Here is a 23,091-nt window from a genome sequence, read left to right as displayed (position 1 = left end):
GTAGAGAAACACATTTCAAACACGGAACCGAGTCCGGCTACCGAACCGAGCAGAATTCTGATGACGTCACACCGGTGCGCGAAAGTGCGGGTTCCAACCCACAGGAGAGGAGGGAGAGAGGAGGTAAACAGCGAGTTGAGGAACTGAACTGATGTCTTTGAGCAAAAGTGTAACCCCCCCCCCCCCACGGTTTAGACGTGGCTCTCATGCAGGTGTCTATTTCCGTTCCGACGCTGCTTCACGTAATATTTTAAATTTATTAAGCCTATAATTATTTTTATTCAGTAACAGATGTGATTTAAAATGTAGCGAATTACAATTCTTTTTAAAAAACTTACTCAAGTAAAAAAAAAGTACAGCTTTTAAAAACGACTTAAAAAGTATAAATATACAAAAAAGCTACTCAATTACAGTAACGTGAGTAAATGTAATTTGTTACTTTCCACCTCTGATATAGTCTTACAGCAGGAGCCTCACAAGCTACCCATCTGATCCTGCAAAGTGGTACCAAACTGATGACAGGATGCGTGAGTACTTTGCACTAAACCATCCCTCTCAAAATATTGGATATTCTTCAGCATCGCAGAGGAAATCGAGACATAAACCGAAGCTTAACCAAGGAACATTTCTTTAGACGTGCTTCTGCTGTGACTGAGGCCCTGTTATGCTGGAAGGCTGAAGATCATCCCGAAGTGGAGCATGCTAAATGGTTTCCTTGGTAAGTGTTGCTGGTTTTATTAATTATTTTTCAAATATTTTATTAATGTTCAAATAGCATAACAAACAATAAGTTCACACTCAGAAAATTCACACCAAGTTTCTGATTCAGCAGAGGTGAAAACAGCCTGAATGAGCATAAAGCAAGATCAAAACTTAAGATAATGTTTTCATTTTATTAAAATACTTTCTTTTAAGATTATAGATTGTATTAAATTCATACTGTAATAATTTAGGCTGCATGTTTATAGTTTGTTTTTGCGCCTTTAAACATGCTTCAGTCCATTCAAATTAATCTATTTATTCTTGAATGTCTTTCCACCATCATGTGATTAATTTGTCAACATTTATAAATGTATTAAGTTATTGTATTTAGCAGAAAATCTTTTTAATTAAATGTAGTCATTAAATATAAACACAGCAAATAAGAGAAACATATTTGCTCTGTTTACATAGTTTAATGACACCTAGTGGTTATTTACTGGTACTACCGCCTTAACAATGACACTCCCAATAGATAACATGAGGATAATTTATTAGCATTTAATACAGCTGTGCAATGACATATCAATTATTAATATCAATAAATAGTCTGATAGAATGTTTTACATACAAAACATGACTTACAAACAACCAATTTGTAACCAAAGACTAGGCTATGTAAAATGTGAATGAACTTTTATTAGTAACTTTGGTAAGTCTCAGATTTCAATTCATTAAATAATGGAGAGGGGGCCCCAAAAAAATGCAGCCCGCCTAGTGTAGTCCATTAATTTAATCCGGCTCTGCCTATCTGGCATCACGGCACTATCCTGGTGGGCCGCTAACCCAAGTGTGACACTTGCCCAGCATTTAGCATTGTTAGCTTAACGTCAGCATCTAACCCTCTTTACCAGATATTATGGTATAAACTATGTTCACAAGGCAGGCACTGACAGAGGTATCCAGATAGCCTAAAAACAGAAGCATTAGTGAACACGAAAGATGGATGGGTGCAGTGGAGAAAATGCTGTTAGAATAAAGACGTGTAGTGTGTTTAAAGTGTTCAGGAAGACTCTGATAGTCTCTGTGATGTTTCTCAGTCATTTTCTTTTTAGTGTCAGGGCACGGAGCCTGATATGAAACGGAGTCCGAGTCACATAAAACATGTTGGTTTTAATTGAGATTAAAGTCAGTAAAGTTTTATTTCCTCTCTCCTAAATATCTACGATGAGAGATTTGTTGTCATTTTTGAAAAAAAAAATGAAAAAAAAACATTTTGTTTCTAAATTAAGAAGAAAAAAAAAGAGAAAAAAAGTATGGATATTTTTTCAATGGGATGCTGATTTTAGTGGAAAATTAATTTACAATGAACAGATCTAAAAATGATACGGGTACTTTTACACTGTAAAAAGAATAACCATTCTGTTGTGGAAAATAGTTAATAAAAACTCTGCTGCTGCTGCTTAAACCTGCATTTTTTTATTTTGGGCTGATCTATATTATTAAAAGGAGTTGATGGCTTAAAATCATTTTAACTAAAGTTATTCAGACCCACTGTAGAAGGTCCAAACAGCCTGAGTTAAGCTGTGGAAGTTAAGTAATTGTGAAATAATCCTAAAGCTTCTGCTGTTTTCTTATTCAAGCTGAATTGAATGATGATGATAATAATAATAATAATAATAATAATAATAATAATAATAATAATAATAATTTTATGTTAGCAGTGATGCTAGTGCTAAAAGGCTTTTCCTACATTTGGCTAGTTGGGATCTGGTCACCCTAAATAGAACCATATAGATTCCACACCACATCTGAGCTCTGTCTATGGGTTGTGGCCCCCAATGTGACTGAGATGCATGTTTTGTGATAATTTCACTGTAAAATTCTTACTTATTTAATGATGTGACGTTCATGAACAAATCAAAATTTTTGAACAGGTTTTCAAAGTGAATGATGAGAGCAGAGTCCCTGTAGAGACCCGTTCATCATGTCTTCCGGTAACAAATCTCCCAAGAAGTTGATAAAGCGCACCCACTCAACCCCCACCTACCGCTCTGACGGACGTCAGAGGAACACTACCCAACCACCGTGCACCCTCATGGACACTGAAGGAACACGTTGCTTTTAAGATCCCCCCCTCTTGGCTTTGCTTTGTTCAAAGGAACCAGTCTTTTGAACGGCTCTTTGAGCTAAACGACTGACTAATGAACAGCTCCCATGAAAGAACCATAAATCCTATCACTATACTTATTGCTCCTTAGATGGTGATTAAGATGGCAGTTGAAAAGCACATCACCCCCAAATAAAATTTTTTGCTGAGAAACTGTATAACGGTCTAATAGTGCTGCAGACATGTGTGATATGGCCGGTTGCCACATGACACAGCAGCACCAGCAGTGGGCAAGAATTCCTTTTAAAAGCTTTATTCAATCTCGTTTAACATGCAGCAGCATTAGGAATCAATTTATCCCCCTTACTTGCTGTCTTAGGCTGCCCCTAGTGGTGGACACAACAATGTAATAATTACCGTAAATCCTCTAATACAGGCCGGTATTCAATTAAAGGCCGGGTCTCCAATTCTGGCCAGTGTCGGAGTCAGCAGAGGTAAATAATGGCCGGTCTCTTATTGTGGCCGGATGGAATGTGGTAACAAGCAAGTACGAGCGTCCCAGCGGCAGGGTTATAGTCCCCAAATCAAGCAGCAGGAGGCAGGCAGGGTTATAGTCCCCAAATCAAGCAGCAGGAGGCAGTAGAAGTTCACGCAGACCTTTTTCATGCTTTTTCTTCAACACTTTGTAACGCTACAGACACGATCCTCTATCACGCTCCTACCACACAGAGTCACGGTGTCAGTTAACCATGCTATTTCAACCCGCTCCACAGAACACACATCACCTTCCCTGTGGCTTACATAACACTCACACAACACGCAAATCAACACATAGTAACTAGCAGAACGATAGGAAACACATATAACACAATACCCAGAATGCACCTGGCTTACAACCCCAGCCAGGTCATTACACTATCAAGTTCAAAGAGAACGTGCTGATTATGCTGCAGAACACTCTGGAGAGCAGCAGTAGGGGGTGTATGAACTACAGTAATCCCTCGTTTATCGCGGTAGATGCGTTCCAGACCTGGCCGCGATAGGTGAAAATCCGCGAAGTAGGGACTCCCAGGATGCCCCTCGCGGGGATTCCCTCCACGTCGCACCTACGTCACAAACCGCAGCTATAAACGGAAGTCGCCTTTCCAGCTCACCACTCAGTCATCGTTTCTTCAGATTCACGATCAGAGTTTCCAACCTACCGATCAATCCAACGAACTATCAGCTCATAGTAAGTTATCTTACTTACTTCTGGAAAGCCCGGCATTTCCGTGTCACTTCGTTGACGCTCGAACGCTCGGGGGTTTCCTAGAGCAGCCGGCGTTTCACCGACGCTATCACTTCCGCGTCTGTGAAACCATGCTCCCTATTGAATTATCGTATGATCACATTCTCTTTTTGGGGGTAAAACTTAAGTGCCAGACCGTAGGTACCGACACGCGATCGTTCATGTCGGTTCATTTCCTTTAATGTTTTCTGTCTTTTATTTGCGCCTGATGAGTATCGCTGCTGTGGAGCGGGGCGCTTCACCTTGTCCTCAGAATGCACAGATCACAGCAGGGAGCGCTCTGCTGTTTTCGCGGTCGGTAGATCTGCCTCCTGAGCACGGCCACAGTAACAATCAGGTGTCGCCACCTCAAAAACTAATTTAACACGCGATCGTTCATGTCAGTTCATTTCCTTTAATGTTTTCTGTCTTTTATTTGCGCCTGATGTGTTTCGCTGCATGCTGTGGAGCGGGGCGCTGCGCGCATCACCTTGTCCTCCGACGCACTGATCACTGATACAGCTGCCAAACAGCAAGCGCTCCGCTGTTTTTGCGGTCGGTAGATCTTTTAGAACTGCAGTTCAAAGGTAACTCATGAGGTGAATATATATGAACCCAGGTAGCAGTTTCTCTTTAGGACTGAGAGGAGATGCAGGAAGATAATAAACAGACAGGACAGAAAAATAGTCAAATAAAAATAAGTTAGTTTTTGTACCTGCTGGTTGCAACAAACAACCATTGAAGGTCATCAGAAGTGAGGAACAGAAAATGAAATAATTATTTTAATGTTTAGAGCAGCAGGAACTCCGAGAGGCTGCAGGCGCATCAGTGAGTTTGCAGCCGCTGAGCAGGGGGAGGGGGGAGAGGGCTGAAGCAGGAACTACCGTTGTTAAAAGAAATGTGTTTAACTTTGAAAATGTGGGCACAATTTTAATTGTCAAAAACTCCAGCGAACCATTAGCTCATTTTGCTCAAATAGAAATAGAGGCCTGCCTCTAATACTGGCCCTCCTTCCAATAAAGGCCTGGAGCTTGATGAGCTTGAGTCAAATACAGGCCCGGGCCTGTATTAGAGGATTTACGGTATCCATATCCTATTGGCAAATTTTGACTAAAAGTTCCTTTTATTCAGCCAGCAAGTTATTATTTGACGGGAAATTACAAACAGGCGTCTCCCAGCAGATAATATGACGATGTACAAGAGGCGTTATTGTGCCAAAAAACAGTTCATTTATATTTGAGCAAAAAGTGTCATGTCTGCTGTTTTTCACCAGTTTAATTGATTAAAACAGCTGTTCCCAGCTGTTAATCTGGGTAATTAAAATGCTTTAGAACAGCTTGGACTGTTTGGAATGGCTTATAACTTTGGAGTTTCCCAGAGACTTACATTTATTGAAGGGCATGAATAATCTTGGACATGACACCTTTTGCTCAAGTGTAAATAACAGCTGAGAAATGTTTGGGGCACAATAATGCCTCTTGTACATCGTCTTATTATCTTTTGGGAGACACCTATGTCATTTCCAGTCAAACAATAACTTGCTGGTTGACTAAAAGTAACTAAGTCAAAATTTGCCAGCGGTATGAATAATTATGGGCAGCATTGTTTATACGCTATTTAGACATTTTAGTGCATTTTAATTAAAATGTTATTATTCAGCCAAAACAGCCAATGTGGCACCCTCTTCAGGTTTGATTGAGTTTAATCTTGCATATTTAAATAGAAGAATGTGAACAAATCGTCTTATTACTACTACTACTGTGACTACTACTGCTACTGCTACTACTACTACTACTACTTATAATAATAATAATCACTGTGAGTTAACTACATGGCTTTGTGATCGAACCTGAAATTCAATCAAATCACACAGCTCCCTGCAAAGCAATATGAAAATCCACACCAGAGTCAAAAATATTTAATACAGTATATTTATTTATTAAAGTCAGGGTTCAACTTGAGGTAGATATTTCTGCAGGTCATGTTCAAGATCACTTTACCCTGAAGTTCTTTGAGGGAGGCCTCAGCTTTGTCTGCAGCTCTGTGGTTCTCCGTTAGGCTCAGTCAGAGGGCAGGTACCAAACCGGCCTCCCAAATCCTGCTCACACAGTTAGTCTGGCTCTCACTTCCTAAACTGAGAAATGGGAGCTGGGACCTTGATGTCCTGGCCCTTCTCCAGCTTCTTTTCACAGTCAATCAGGTAGTTGACCCCATCGATCACCAGCTGAACCAGCTCCACCTGAATGCAAACAACACAGGTTATTCCTGCTGCCACACAGAGGCTTTAGCAGGGATGAACATGGACTGCAGCAATACAAGCAAATTACAGCTACATGATAAAGCATAAAAAGTGATCTCGCCTCAGATTTGCCCAAACGGTCGAGATTGGAAATGTCAAAGGTGTCTCCAGTGGCGGCTGTATCTACTCCACCTGTGCCTCGCTTCTGCAGCCGCAAGTTGTCAAGGATTTTGGGGAAACGTGAATCCTATGAAGCAATTTGTGATACACACATGAAATAACATAATTTATACAGAGAAGAACCAAACAAATTCATCAGTGTGAGAGAAAACGAATCATCTCGGCTTCTCCTTTAAAATGATTTGTTCTATTACATTTATAAATATATTTGAATGAGGTCACATGCTCTGCGTGCGTGTGTGTGTGTGTGTTTGTGTGTGTGTGTGTGTGTGTGTGTGTGCGTGCGTGCGTGCGTGCGTGTTACCTTGCTCAATTTTGGCAGGCGCACATGCACACCTGCCCTGAGGCCTGTGCCCAAATTGGAGGGACATGTCAGGATGTAGCCCAGGTGCTCATTCCACATAAACTCCCAGCCTCTTTCCTGGATCAGATGCTCCACCTGTCGTCCCGTATGAGAAACAATGCTGATGTGAAATATCATGAAACAATCTACCTTATGGACAAGAGAAGCAGGACTACTTTGGTGGAAACTACTAAACTGGGTTAGATTTAGCTTGAGCGATATCAAAAGTAGTTTTTTTATTTTAATTGTATTGTTGCTATCTAATGATTAAGAACAATACACTGTATCTCCCACTGACAAACTCCTCCTCACCTGTTTGAGACCTCTGCAGAATCTCTCAAACACCCTCTTCATGTTGCCACCCTTCTCCATAGAGATGACTCTGGTGTGGTCCTCCTCATTGATCCAGATCAGGAAGGTCTTCTCATTGTTGTGCCTGTGGAAAACTGCTGAACATCAGTGAAGAGGTCTCTAGATAAAAGTCAGCTGTAACCATTTCTGATGACTCAGACATTTTTAAATTTATTGATTTAAACGTGCACAGCAGCCCACACACCCACACCAGAAAGTAGACAGGGAAAAGCACAACCCCTGTAGATAGAGATAATCAGAACTGAGGCATGCTGACACAGGGGCAGACATGTAGAGAGCTGAGCGAACCGTACCAGATGCCCCTGGCGTCAGGCCAGTCTCTGGCCATAAAGGCGCATGTCAACAGTGGAGAGACAGGCTTGTCAAACAGGAAGTGGTCCTACAGGTGGAGGGGCAAAAGAAGTGAAAGGAGAAAACAGGCAGAAAGATGTCAAATAAGGCCATATGTGCTGTTTGGAGCGAATTATTATTTTTTAAAGAACCTCTGATTTATTTGTGTCCAATACAGGTCTTTTATTTATAAAAGGTGGAAGACAAGTGTTTCCTGTTTCTGGAAATTTCACAGAGCGAAGTCTGAAGCTAGTCTGTGATAATAGAAATTAAGATGAGTAATGGAGATATGAGCTTATCAATGAGGAAGTGATCATTTAAACGACTCAGCACATAATGGTCAGAAGCCAACTGGAAACGGGTTTCTATCCGGGGCCAGGACAGTGCAGAACAGAATATCAAGCAGTTGTTCCAACCATTAAGCCACAGCGCTCATGTGAATATCAGGAGAAATTAAATTGTATGAACTAATGTTATGCATCTTTGGGCAGCATTGGCAAATTCAATTCAAGTTTATTTATTTAGCGCCAAATCATGACAAGAGTCGTCTCAAGGCACTTCACAAAGTAAACATTCCAGTACAGGTCAGTTCATTAAGCCAATCAGTAAAAAGTTTCTAATATAAGGAACACAACAGATTGCATCAAGTCACTGACTAGTGGTGACTTTACAGCAATCCTCATACTAAGTAAGCATTTAGCGACAGGGGAGAGGAAAACTCCCTTTTAACAGGAAGAAACCTCCAGAGGATCCTGGCTCAGTATACGCAGCCATCCACCACGACTCAGAACTTTCGTTCTTTGTCTGAACGAAACATGGCAACAACCCAGCGATTTCTCACAACTCAATGACTGTACTCCTCCCGGATTTGTTTACCTCTCCAAACCCCGTGGGTCGGGCCGCGGCGGTGGTCTCGCGATGCGAGACTTAGAAGGTCCTTCCCGTAAGCCTTCCTCCTCTCACCACTCTGGAATGCCTCGCCTGTCAACTCTCCGGCCCGACCCCCACAATAATTGTCACTGTTTATCGTCCCCCCAAGTTCAGCCCTGAGTTTTTAAATGAACTCTCTGCTCTTTTATCCCATCTGTCCTCCCTTTCCCCAAATGTAATTTTACTTGGTGATTTTAATATTCATATGGACAATATGGCCCTCCCCCTCAGCAAAGACTTCTCCTCATCTTTGGACAGCCTCAGTTTTCATCAATATGCCAATTTTCCCACTCACATTAAAGGTCACACCCTGGATTTAATCTGCTGCTCCGGCCTGACCCCCTCCAACTGTACAGCTGACCCGCTCCCTTTCACGGACCACTTCCTCATCTCCTTTTCTGTTCCCCTCCGTCTCTCCATCATCAAGTCACCACGTATCATTTCTTTTCGTAATATTAAGGACATTGATCTAGCCTCCCTGTCCTCCAGTTTTGCCACCTTGACCCCTAATTTGTCCTCTACTCCCGATGATCTTGTCATTCAGTACAATAACGGTCTGGTTTCTATCCTTAATTCATTTGCTCCCATCAAATCCCGCTCTGTATATTTTACTCGGTCTGCTCCATGGTTCACCCCTGCCCTTCGCTCCTTGAAAGCTACCAACCGGAGGCTTGAAAGACTCTACAAGAAAACCGGTCTCACCATCCATAAAGACTTATATTCTGCTCAGATTTCTCTCTACAAGGACTCCATCTCCCATGCCAAATCTCAGTATTACTCCGGTCTCATCTCGTCCAACTCCAGCAACACTAAAACATTATTTTCCATCATGAACAGCATTTTTCAGCCTCCCGACTCCTTACCCGTCCATCTTTACTCTTCAGAAACCTGTAACTCTCTCCTTCAGTTTTTAATGATAAGGTCAATAGAATCCATCTCTCTTTACCTCATTCCTCCCCTCCCTCTCCTGATTTATTTGAACCCACCATTCCGTTCTCCTCCTTTGAACTTCCCCATCCCTCAGAAATATTAGATTACATCACCAAATCCAAACCTTCCACCTGTCAACTGGACCCTATTCCAACTGTTTTAGTTAAATTGTGCCTTTCTTCTCTGCTCCCTTTTATAACAGCCATTATTCATTCCTCACTATCCTCTGGTACGGTCCCATCCCTATTCAAATCCGCTTCAGTCAGCCCTATTCTAAAAAAACCTGGTTTAGATCCCAATGATTTCAATAACCTCCATCCCATTTCCCATCTTCCCTTCATTTCCAAAGTCCTTGAGAAAACTGTTGCATCTCAGCTCCATTCACATCTCACCCGCAATAACCTTTATGAACAGTTTCAGTCTGGCTTCCGTCCCCACCACAGCACAGAAACAGCTCTCATCAAGATCACTAACGACCTACTCATTGCTGCTGATTCTGGTTTAATCTCTATTCTCATTCTCCTCGATCTGAGTGCGGCCTTTGACACCATTTCTCATCCCATCCTCCTTAATAGACTCTCTTCCTTAGGCATCACTCACACCCCCCTCCGCTGGTTTCAATCTTACCTTACTGGCCGCACTCAGTTCATCCAGTTAAAATCCTTTACCTCAGAACCCTCCCCAGTCAAGTCAGGTGTGCCCCAGGGCTCTGTCCTGGGGCCCCTCCTCTTCATAGTATATCTCCTCCCTATCAGCAAAATCTTCCGCAAATTCAATATCCAGTTTCACTGCTTTGCAGATGACACCCAGCTCTACATTTCCAGTAAGCCCAACTCAACTCTCCCACCATCCTCCCTTACACTCTGCCTCTCTGAAATCAAATCATGGTTCACCTCTAATTTCCTCAAACTCAACGGCAATAAAACTGAACTTCTTCTTGTTGGCACTAACTCCACCCTCTCAACATCTGACAGCTTTTCTTTAACTATTGACAGCGCCACAGTCTCCCCCTCACCTCACGTCAAGAGTCTGGGTGTCATTCTCGACAGCTCACTTTCTTTTCAGGCTCACATTAATAACTTAATTTGGTCAGCATACTTCCATCTACGTTCCATAAACCGTCTTCGTCCCTCACTGACCCCTCACACTGCCGCCATTCTCGTCCACAGCCTCGTCACCTCCCGTATCGACTATTGCAATTCACTTCTTTATGGTCTTCCCAACAAACTCCTTCATGAACTGCAACTGGTCCAAAATTCAGCAGCCCGTATTATCACCAGAACCCCTTCCTTTCACCACATCACGCCGGTTCTCCAGCAGCTTCACTGGCTCCCAGTTAAATTCAGGTCCATCTTCAAAATTCTCCTCCATTCCTTCAAAGCAATCCACAACCTCTCTCCTCCATATATCTCAGACCTTATAAGTATTCACACCCCGTCCCGTTCACTCAGATCTTCTTCTTCCATCCATCTTGCGGTTCCTTCTGCCCGTCTCGCTACCATGGGGAGCAGAGCTTTCAGCCGCTCTGCTCCTTGTCTCTGGAACTCGCTTCCCCCAGACATCAGGAACATCGACAGTTTTACCCTTTTCAAAACAAAACTCAAAACACACATGTTTAAATCTGCCTACAACCTCTGATTTTATTGAAATGTTTCTTTCTGTTTTTTCTTCTTTGGGTTTTATTATTGTTTTATTGTATTTTATTACGTGTTTTGTGTAAAGTGACCTTGGGTGTCCTGAAAGGCGCTTTTAAATAAAATGTATTATTATTATTATCACCATGACTGAGTAGTGTCAGTGGCTTGATGCAATTTTCTGGGTTCCTTATATAGAAAACATTTTTTTTCTGTGTGTGTGTGTGTGTGTGTGTGTGTGTGTGTGTGTGTGTGTGTGTGTGTGTCTGCTCTGTCTTCTCGATGCCCAGTGAGTCGTGGAGGATGGCTGCTTATACTGAGCCAGGATTCTCTGGAGGTTTCTTCCTGTTAAAAGGGAGTTTTCCTCTCCCCTGTCGCTAAATGCTTGCTTAGTATGAGGATTGCTGCAAAGTCACTGACACTAGTCAGTGACTTGATGCAATTTGCTGGGTTCCTTTGATAGGAAACATTATTTCTGATTGGCTTAATGAACTGACCTGAATTGGAATGTTTATTATGTGAAGTGCCTTGAGACGACTCTTGTCGAGATTTGGTGCTATATGAATAACCTGAATTGAATTGTGTGGAAATAGTGAGGTACCCTTCCAGAACATAAGTTTAAGGTCTATAGTCCATGTAAAGGATACCACTAAATTATTTTTATTTACACTAAAAAATAAAGAAAGCAAAGTGAAACCAAAAGGTAATTAAAAGAAAGCAGAGACAGCTCATGAGCTTCAGCCCATGGCTTAACTCACATCAATGAGTTGCTGCTGCTCCTTCTCAGTCATGTCTCCCAGGCTGTAATAACGTCCAGAAAGGTCATCCTTTAGGCCAGCCAGAGCCATCACCACCACCCGCTCCACCTCACGACGCTCAGCCCTTGAACAGGCTGGGGGGAGGCTCAGTCCACGAATACTGCGTCCAGTCCGGACCCGAGATGACAGAACATAATTCTCATCAAACATTCCCTGGGTTATCTAAAAGTAAAGGGGAGAAAAAGAGAAATGAAACGAGTGCTTTAGTAGTGTAGGAATTAAACATAGGACACATGATGGTGGGAGTTTGGTGCAACCTTGGAGGCATCCAGGTCAGTGGGGTGGATCATGATTTTGGGGTCGTAGCCGTTGTGCCTGTCTTTGATGATGGGGTCAAAGAGCTCAGCAAATACCTGTAAATGGTTAAACCAGGTGTCACTGCACAGAGTTCTATGGAAAGTGTCAAAATACATTTAGGTAAAACTTGGTAGTTTTTAATACTACATAAAATGTTCTGTCTGCATAAAAACTATAATGATGGATGGATGTATTAATGGTGGATGTGATAAACAAACACTAAAGCGACATCTAGTTTGTGGAGGTTGTAGTTGCAATAATAGAACAAGGTTTCCAGCTGTGGGGATACCAGGTTTGCTGCCGATACGTGTGTAGCTTGCCCAAAGCCTGTATTTATCGATCATTTACTAAAGTGACCACTTACATCACGTTACATGTGAAATGTTTTATTTGAGTCCATCTGTTGTAGGCTTCACCTAAACTCACTTTGGTTTTTAGATCTTTTATGGTTGCTCCTCTTCTGAGGAGGATAACAACATCTTCTGGGTTCAGAAGCAGCTGCTTGATTTGCCGAGTGAGCCACACAGTGACAGCCTTGTTGTGGCGAGCGGACAGCCCAGCGTAAAGGTGCCCTCTACTGGCTGGTAGACGCAAGCATAAACCCAGTGTTGTGCTCGTCAAAACAAATATTTGATTATTTTTTTAAATAAAACATACATTTTAAAGGAAATACTGCACTGTAACACACTTTTCACGTGTTTTAACAAAAAAAAAAAAACACTTGACCGCCTTCAGTTGGTTCAGAACTCTGCAGCGAGGCTCTTAACTGGAACAAACCGAAGAGCACACGTCACTCCTATTCTAATGTCTCTGCACTGGTTACCCGTTCATTTTAGAATCCTGACTATAACTTTCAATGCTCTCCATGGTCAAGCCCCTCCATATATTACTGAGCTGTTAAAGCCTTATGCTCCAACCCAAGCCCTCAGGTCCACACACCAGAACCTTCTAGAAGATCCAAAGACCAGATATAAAAGTCAAGGTGATCGTTCCTTTCAGACTGTTGCACCCCGACTTTGGATTGATCTTTCTTTATCCTTACGTAGCATTGAGAGTCTGGACACTTTTAAAAAAACAGCTAAAGACCCTTTTATTTAAAGCTGCTTTTACCTAAATCTTTTATTTTCTTATTTTTAACTCAAATTTGTAATCATCTTTCATTTTTTTACTTAATTTTTTTCTGATGTTAATCAACTTCTGTTTTGAGATCATTATATCCGTCCATCCATTCATCCATCCATCCATCCATCCATCCATCCATCCATCCATTTTCATCCACTTATCGGGAGTCGGGTCGCGGGGGCAGTAGCCTAAGGTGAGAGGCCCAGACTTCCCTCTCCCCAGCCACTTGGGCCTAGCCTGGCATACCAGACTAAATAAATGTATTATTTGGTCAGGTAACGCTCCATTGACGGCTCTTGGTTGTGGGGCGGGTTCTACCATTGTCTTTCAAATGATCTCCGCATGCTACTGGACAATGAATGTGACATGCTCACCGCAACAGCTATCGGTAAATGAGGCGGTCCCCAGTTGAAGAAGGAGAAAACACATCATTTTTTTCCAAAAAAGGCACTTAAATACATCTATCTGCTCCTGATTCTAATGAAGCCCAAGTTGTAAAAGTCCAAAATTGATGTAAAAGCCGTTTCAAACGAGCTGTCGCCATCTTGTTTCACTCTGCTGCATTATCCCACCCACCAGGCATATAGAGTGCCCTGATTGGCCCACAAAGCGGATAAAGCTCTGTGATTTGTTCACTAAGCAGATAGAGCACTATGATTGGCCCACCATTATGGACCAATCACAGCTCTTTATGTGTTTGAAACCCCTCTAGAGAACTGTGATTGGCCAGCCAGAATGCTGTTAGGGGCTGCAGAGGTTCCAGTGGAACATTCCTAGACCAAACTTTGCAAAGCAAGAATTTGGTCTAGTTCACCAGGCTAACTTGGGCCAGCTCCTCCGGGGTAATCCCAAGGCGTTCCCTGGCCAGGTGAGAGACATAGTCCCTCCACCATGTCCTGGGTCTACCTTTAGATCTCCTCCCGGTTGGACGAGCCCGGAAAACCTCACCAGGGAGGCGTCCAGGAGGCATCTTGACCAGATGTCCGAGCCATCTCAACTGGCTCCTCTCGATGTGGAGGAGCAGCGGGTCTACTCCGAGCCCCCCCCGAATGACCGAGCTTCTCACCCTATCTCTAAGGGAGAGCCCAGCCACTCTTCGGAGAAAACTCATTTGGGCCACTTGAATCCGCGATCTCGTTCTTTCGGTCATTACCCAAAGCTCATGACCACAGGTGAGGTAGATCGACCAGTAAATTGAGAACTTCGCCTTCTGACTCTGCTCTCTCTATATCATGACAGACCGGTACAACGCCCGCATCACTGTAGATGCAGCACCAATCCGCCTATCAATCTCATGTTCCAGTTTTCCCTCGCTCGTGAACAAGACCCTGAGATACTTAAACTCCCCCACTTGGGGCAGGACCTCATCCCTGACCCGGAGAAGGTATTCTACCCTTTTCTGAATCAAGACCATGGTCTCAGATTTAGAGGAGCTGACTCTCATCCCAGCTGCTTCACACTCGGCTGCGAACCGCTCCAGCGAAAGCTGAAGATCACGTTCTGATGAAGCCAACAGGACCACATCATCTGCAAAAAGCAGAGACCTGATCCTCATGCCACCAAAATGGATGCCCTCCACACCTTGGATACACCTAGAAATCCTGTCCATAAAGGTTATGAACAGAATCGGTGACAAAGGGCAGCCTTGACGGAGTCCAACTCTCACTGGGAACGAGCCCGACTTACTGCCGGCAATGCGGACCAAGCTCTGACACCGGTCATACAGGGACCTAACAGCCCGTATCAGAGGGCCTGGTACTCCATACTCCCGGAGTACCCCCCACAGGGCCCCCCGAGGGACGAGGTCAAACGCCTTCTCCAAATCCACAAAATACATGTAGACTAGTTGGGCAAATTCCCACGCACCCTCCAGGACCCCCCTAAGGGTACTGAGCTGGTCCAGTGTTCCATGGCCAGGACGAAAACCACATTGCTCCTCCTGAATCTGAGGTTCAACAATCCGACGGACCCTCCTCTCCAGAACCCCTGAATAGACCTTACCAGGAAGGCTCAGGAGTGTGATCCCCCTGTAGTTGGAACACACCCTGTGGTCCCCCTTTTTAAATAAGGGGACCACCACCCCGGTCTGCCAGTCCAGTGGGACTGCCCCCGATGTCCAAGTGATATTGCAAAGCCGCGTCAGCCAACACAGCCCCACAACATCCAGAGCCTTAAGGAACTCTGGGCGGATCTCATCCACCCCCGGAGCCTTGCCACAGAGGAGCTTTTTAACCACCTCAGTGACCTCAGCACCAGAAATTTGAGAGGCCAACCCAAAGTCCCCAGACTCTGCTTCCTCACTGGAAGACGTGTCGGTGGGATTGAGGAGGTCTTCAAAGTATTTGTTATTATTTTGTTAGTATTAGTCCACCAGCAGGTTCGGGGGTTGCCACCACGACAGGCACCGATGATCCTGCGACCACAGCTCCGGTCGGCTGCCTCAGCAATGGAGTTATGTTACAGGGTCCTTTCAGACTCAATGTCCCCCGCCTCCCACGGATCATTTTGGAAGTTCTGTCGGAGGTGGGAATTGAAGCTTCTTCTGACAGGAGACTCTGCCAGACTTTCCCAGCAGACCCTCGCGATGCATTTGGGCCTGCCTGGTCTGACCGGCATCCTCCCCCACCATCTGAGCTAACTCACAACCAGGTAGGTAGTGGTCAGTTGACAGCTCTGCCCCTCTCTTCACCCGAGTGTCCAAGACATGCAGCCGCAGGTCAGATGAAACAACAGCAAAGTTGATCATCGAGCTGCGGCCTAAGGTATCCTGGTGCCAAGAGCACATATGGACACCTTTATGTCTGAACATGGTGTTCATTAAGGACAATCCATGACTGGCACAGAGGCTCAAAAATAAAACTCCACTCGAATTCAGATGGGGGGGGGGTGTCCTCCCAACCACACCTCTCCAGGTCTCACTGTCGTTGCCCACATGAGCGTTAAAGTCCCCCAGCAGAACGAGGGAGTCACCGGAAGGAGCGCTCTCCAGCACCCCATCCAAGGTCTCCAAAATGGGTGGGTAGTCTGAACTGTAGTTTGGTGCATAAGCACAGACCACAGTCAGAACCTGTCCCCCCACACGTCGGTGGAGGGAGGCTACCCTCTCATTCACTGGGGTAAACCCCAACGTACAGGCACCAAGATGGGGGGCAACTAGTATGCCCACCCCTGCTCGGCACCTCTCAGTGGGAGCAACTCCAGAGTGGTAGAAAGTCCAACCGCTCTCAAAGAAACTGGTTCCAGAGCCAGAGCCATGCATTGAGGTGAGTCCGACTATGTCTAGTCGGAACCTCTCAACCTCACACACCAACGCAGGCTCCTTCCCCACCAGAGAGGTGACATTCCATGTGCCAAGAGCCAGCTTCTGTAGATGAGGATCAGACTGCCAAGGTCCCCGCCCTCGACTATCACCCGTCACACACTGCACCCGACCCCTTTGGCCCCTCCCACGTGTGGTGAGCCCATGGGAAGGGGGACCCACGTTTCCTCTTCAGGCTGTGCCCGGCCGGGCTCCATGGGTGAAAGTCCGGCCACCAGGCACTCGCCAACGTGTCCCACCTCCAGGCCTGGCTCCAGAGGGGGGCCCCGGTGACCCACGTCCAGGCGAAGGGACACGGCGATCATTGTTTTATTTTGTTTTGATCTATTTGAAGTAGGGCTGCACAGTGACACAGTGGTTAGAGCTGTTGCCTTGCAGCAAGAAGGTCCTGGGTTTGCGTCCTGGCATGGAGTTTGCATGTTCTCCCCGTGCATGCGTGGGTTCCCTCCGGGTACTCCGGCTTCCTCCCACAGTCCAAAAACATGACTGTTAGGTTGATTGGTCTGTCCACATTGTCCTTAGGTGTGAGTGTGTGTGTGCATGAATGTTTGTCCTGTGTGTCTCTGTGTTGCCCTGCGATGGACTGGCTCTCTGTCCAGGGTGTACCCCACCTGATTGCCCGTTGACCGCTGGAGATAGCCCCCCCCCCACGTGGACAAAGCGGGTTCAGAAAATGGATGGATGGATGGATGGATGGATGGATGGATCTATTTGAAGCACTTTGTGATTCTGTGTCAGTGATAAGTGTTATATAAATAAAATGTAATTACTTTACTTATGTACTGTCATTCTGCACACCTCTAAACATGCCGTGGATGTATTTTCTTTTAGTATAGCTTTTGATTAAATGGTTTCATATTCAACTTTTAATGGTGGATGTATTAATGTTAGAAATAAATGTAGTTTCAGAACATCTCCTTGAGGAATACCTCTAGATTTCCTAAACAAGCTGTTTGTGCTCTTTCTTTGTTTTATAATTTTACCAGAAGATGTGTTGTTGCTGACCATAGCTGTTCAAATAAATATTAAAGAGCTACTAAGCTGCTTGCTTTTAGCACCCCCTAGTGTCCATTTGTAGATGTAAAACTATCTCCTAGCTGTGCTTTGGTCTTTCTAACACCTTAACCTAACAGCTGAAATGTCTCCCAGCATTCCTAAGTGTCTACAGAAGTGGTGCCTCACTAAATTAAACAAATCAGTTGTGTTCATGATCTAAAACATGCAGGAAACATGCTGAAGACAGACAGTGGCGCCAGGTAGGTCAGATCAAATTTTCCAAGCCCCAGCAGACCAGACCGGTGTTCTGACTATCCGTGTTTCCTCATCGAATATTCCTACTGCAGTATGTTATGACAGTTTCGCTCTTGTTCACGGTGTAGTAACACGCTTATTAAGCACGGTTTATTTTAAATAGGCGATATTACTCAAAAATACAGAACTGTAGTATAATTATTAGCAAAAATATACAGTGTCGTTATTTATTAATGAAAAAGACAGTGTTTGTCATTATTCCGTGAATGATGGGAGAAATTTCTTGTTTACAGTAAAATAACAATATTTTACAAGCCATTAGCAAGGGAACTGTCAGGTAAACATACAAGCAATAATATAACCACTTCCAGAGGTTGTGTGTCTCTTCAGGAAAACAGCCTGTGACGCAGTAATCTGTCTGCACTTGCACATTTCCCCAAAGTATCACAAATCGACGAGTAGCATGGATAGTTGTAACACCGGCAACTGTAATGTTGCAAGTGTCATATTCTGGTCACAGGGGGTGATAGAGGCTGGGTGGCCTTCCATTAACCCTGCAAAGGGTCATTTTAGCACATACTCGCTCAAGAAAATGATTTAGAAATATGAAAGGTTGCAAATTGTCCCTTTAATTATCATAAGGTCAAATATTTGCTGTTTAAGGTAAGATGTGAGGGAAGGACTTTTTTCATGTCATCTGTAGCCTTTTTGTAGATGGCTATTTGTAATTATTTGATGCATTTAGAAATTTAGCCAAGTGAATTATTTTAGATTTTTTTTTTCAAAATTTAAAATAATTTACCCGAACCATAATTCCTTATCCTATGTTATCATCTAATTTTTCAAAACTATTTATTGAACTTTTCTCTGCCTGTCTGTCAGAGATGTGGTGTTAATAAAATTTTGTCTTTATTTTTTGTTACCTCATAGCTCTCCTCATCACCAGCCACACAGCCCACTGTCTTAATGAAAGGGTGACCGGGGTTGTCGACACCAGTTTGGATGCACTGATCAAGGGTCCAGTTGTTGGGGGTCACCTTGTCCCTCAGTCTGGCATAAACAGCTGGACTCAGAGCTGAGGCCATGCAGTTATTGTGTTTCCTCAGGTCTGGGTAGTCAGAGCTTTAGGAGAGGAAGAATCAGAGAAACACTGAAAAAGGCAGATTTTTTTGTGTGTTTTACACCATAACAAGCTGCAAAAAGCCTAATTGTATTGGGATAAATGGAGCAGCTACATAATAGCAGCCATAATCATTCAAATATTGACAATTAACTTATTTGCCATTCTTATTGCTATCCACAGCTCTACATATGGAAAGCATTCATTTTATTAATTAATTTATTTATGAAGCCTCTTCCACAACCAAAGCGGACAGCCACGGTGCTGAACACATCAATGACATAATATAAAACCATCAGATAAAATGCGACACAATCATACAAACCATTAAAAAATTTAAAATAAAAAAAAGAAAAACAGACAATAAAAAAAAAACAGCTAAGAAAAGAGAGGCCGGGCAACAATATCATGTTGAGTTTGCTATTGCAACAAGGCTCAGGCATACAAATATTCACATAATTCTATTGTTATTAGTCCCTCTAATCCATGGACGCACATTGGAGATCATTTCTGTTTCAAAAAAGATATTCTTCAATTGTATTTTGCTGGAAGGAACAGATGGATTCAAAGCCTCTCTTAGATTATGTGTTAATGGCTTCAGAAATATGCTGAATACAAAGGTCACAGTTACTGATTCTTGATAGTTTCAGACATCTTAAACATTCTAGTGACCTTACCAATTACAAGCAAATCTTAAAAATGAGTTCATGGATCTGGATTTGTATGACTAAAGGTGAAGTAATAGATCAAAACATTGATGCTATGCTAAAAGAAACCTTTGAGGATGTAAATATGTGGTCTAATGTGATCACTCACAACAACTTTGTGTTGATTTTAAATCACTAGATTGAAACGATACCAGAAACCCCCCCCCCCCCCCCCCCCCCCCCACAGCACCTCTACTTCCTCGCTCACCCTTACAGAGTCGTAACAGCAGGAAGAAGAAGGCAGGGTGCATCATGAAACAGGAGAAAGTCAGTCAAAGGTAGCTTAGATGAAACTTGAGAATGTCACTAATCATGCATGTCCTGCACTCTTGTTTCACAGTACCACTGATCCTCAAAGGGAGTTTAATACCCTTTAACTGTGTGAATTAGTTCATAAAGTCCATCCATGTCACCTGTCAGACATGGAAACACACTGGTCCTTCTCTCTGGGAAGTGGAAGTTGTGTGACACACATAGTTTCTGCGCTGTGAAGGCAGCTAATTATAGAATCTGGACCATCCACACACACCAAGGTTGTGCACTGTACACCCACACTGATGCTGTTCCTTCTCACCTGGGAGGATAGAGCTTCTTCTTTGCCTCAGCAGCCAGAGAACCGTTCTCATTCAGGAGCCAACCAGTCGCCACTGTTCCTGCACCCAAACTGGCCAACAGCATGGCGGTGTTGCGACCAGCAACAAGGCGCCTGAAAGTGCTTGACATCTTTCTTCTGGATGGATAACTTGAGTGCCTCAGCAGATAAAGAGCTATGAATCAATGGAATGAGAAATACGTTTAGATTGTTTCAGTGGGAATTTGTGCATAAAGAAAGATAAAAGGGCTAAAGTAGCACCAAAGAATAATAAGGTCATAAAATCAAGGAACAAGACGGGTTGCCGTTTTAATCCCAAGCAGACATGCCTCTGTTTGACCAACGTGAAAAAGTTCAATTTTGTTAGTTAGAATTTATTAGGATTATTTTATGTTTGTGTTCTCTAATATTCTGTGTTTTTGTATTGTTATTTTTTATTAGTAACATTTTTCTGTTTGCTTTTTGTTTACACTTTTTTTGCTGTACACCAATTCCTTTGTAACTACTCTGCTTTACTGTCTGTCTTTTTATTTATTTTTGGTTCAAGAATTATTTGTTTATTTATTTAACCATTTTAAGTGTTTGAGCAGATGCTTTTCTTTATCTTCTTGCCTACCATTAACTTGCCCTACAGCACTGAAGTTTAGTAGCTAATCATTATCTGTTCTGGACCTTTTTTCATGTCCATTTCCAGCTGTTTCTAACAATCCCATCGGTCTAATGATTTGGGTTCTTAACACTTTCCAACTCGTAAAAATCTTGTTTTTTCAGATTCATCAAGTTTTCAGTCAGAGCCTTTTTCACTGTAACCCAGAGAGCTACAGAAGATGCTTTCTGCCCTCAGCTATACCCTGTTACAATGATTTTTCCCTTTGAGGTAATAAAGTATTTTTCTATTAAATCTATTGTTGGTAGACTTGAACAGTTTGGATTTATAGTTTATAATTTTTTTTAACAAATTAACTATTGAAAAATGTTAAACAGCAAGTCTAAATTGACGTTAAAAACATTTTGCCCTTTTATGACTATTAGAATCAATTCAAGACGCTCTACTCCAGTTAAACTGTATGTTATAGCACGAGTAGTGCCACCATGCAGTGTCGATAAATGGCTCCTCTGGGCTGTGCCCCAGTTTAGTAACACTCTTCTTTTTCCTCATCTTTGCATTTTGTATTGAATTAGCCTTAGCCAGGGATATCTGTCTAACTACGCTGACTGAAATTTGTTTTGTGTCTAGTTGGTAAATATTAGTGTTCTCTGGGTTAGGGTTTCAACTTTTCTGCATCTAATAGGTTATGTGTAGCTGTTAACTAAAGCTAATCTGGTTCTGTTGTTCAAGTGAGACATTATGGTGACACTTAACAATAAGGGTCCCTCTATTAACATTAATTAGTGCATTATTAAGCATTAACAAACTATTTAAGAAATTTTAACAACTGCTTAACCATATTATGTAATGCATAATGAAGCAACCCCCCCCCCCCAACCCTTTGTCCTAAAAATTAACATAACTGGAAACATTAACAAAGGGATCCTTTGTTTTTATTAATGCTTAATAATATACAAAGTAACGTTAATAAAGGGACCCTTATTGTAAATGGTTACCAACATTATTTAAAGTGTTTATTAGCAAAAACAGATAAAAGCTATTTTTGATCAAAATCAGAAAACTTTGTTTTGACTGATATCAAGTAAAGTAAAAAATAAAAATATGCATTTTTTTCAAATAATAAAAACAGAATGAACTTTTCATTTGTTCATAAACCTTCAAGCCTATAAAGATTGCAACCATTAGTTTAAGCTTAGGAAATGTGCACTCTTCGTCATCATTCTTGTTCAGTTAGTCAGTCGAGTGATTTTTATTTGCTACGTTTATGCCGCGCTGTGGCTGTTGGTACTTTTACTGTACAGAGTGAGACTCCATAATCTTTGGCTCAGTGTAACTTTATTTATAGTTCAGCATAGGCTGGTGCCAGAATTCAGTGCCAAGACCAAAAACACTTCTGGCTTGTGAACGCAATGTCACTCTGGACACATCACAAGACTGAACTGATGAGGTCAACAGCGCAACATGAGAGAGTGTAGGAAAATACAGGGGAGGCAGGAAAACCAGAGGAAATCAGTCCATGTGTACTGAAACTGACTCTGTGTGCTGCACTACAGATCTGGGATCAGACTTAAATAGAGTGACCTTAAAACTTGGCGGGACATTAAAAGCTTCAGACTGCCCAGATGATCAACCTTAAAAATATGAGGTTTAACATTTTTGTTCTGCAGCTTCGTTCTAACCATTCAGTATTTCTAGTTTAACTTTGTTACTTATTTCGGTAAAATGATTGAAGCCTATCATATCTGGTTTCAGTAAACCACAATTATTCCAAACATTCAAACTTTTGATACGTGTGCTCTCAGATAAACCTCACAGTATCAGAGCATGCATATAACATGGAATTAAAATGCATTTTCTTTTTCATTTGTGCTATAAAGCTGACTAAAGCTTTCTGCAGATGAAATGAGAGAAGGTACAGTACCTGCTTGAAAGCTGCTGCCTTCTGACTGAAGGTTGCTGTTCAAAAGCTTTTCAGTCTCCTCTTACATTAGCTCCACCCCCACATTTGAGATGAAAAATCTGAGACCAATCATGAATTCACGCACTAAGTTATGAGCCAATGAAGATCTAGAACCCACACTATGGGTCTCATGTCACAGACCACTTTGACCTTGATACATGGTCTCCTTCCAGGGGTGGTTCTAGGATCTGACCTTTAGGGGTGTTTAGCCCCCAGTGAGCAGCTGACTGTTGTTCTCAGCCAGTAAAACAGGGCAGCCAT

General features: G+C 42.8%; 1 protein-coding gene across 1 annotated transcript; it reads right to left on the bottom strand.

The window, feature by feature from the left end:
• Window positions 1–5,991: 5,991 nt before the first annotated feature.
• Window positions 5,992–22,991, bottom strand: ckmt2a (creatine kinase, mitochondrial 2a (sarcomeric)). Its single transcript, XM_015975232.3, has 10 exons — window positions 22,792–22,991; window positions 20,243–20,435; window positions 18,765–18,963; window positions 12,110–12,205; window positions 11,793–12,014; window positions 7,504–7,589; window positions 7,151–7,274; window positions 6,800–6,934; window positions 6,437–6,562; window positions 5,992–6,315 (listed from the first exon to the last, which is right to left on the bottom strand). Exons 2-10 carry the CDS (start codon window positions 20,389–20,391, stop codon window positions 6,199–6,201), a joined length of 1,254 nt encoding a protein of 417 aa, XP_015830718.1. The 5' UTR covers window positions 20,392–20,435; window positions 22,792–22,991; the 3' UTR covers window positions 5,992–6,198.
• Between the last annotated feature and the right edge of the window lie 100 nt (window positions 22,992–23,091).

This window comes from Nothobranchius furzeri, chromosome 6 (genome assembly GCF_043380555.1).
Source record: "Nothobranchius furzeri strain GRZ-AD chromosome 6, NfurGRZ-RIMD1, whole genome shotgun sequence".
In the NCBI taxonomy this organism is placed as follows: Eukaryota; Metazoa; Chordata; class Actinopteri; order Cyprinodontiformes; family Nothobranchiidae; genus Nothobranchius; species Nothobranchius furzeri.
The sequence above is the reverse complement of the archived record's forward strand: the minus strand, read 5'-3'. Positions and strand labels throughout refer to the sequence as shown.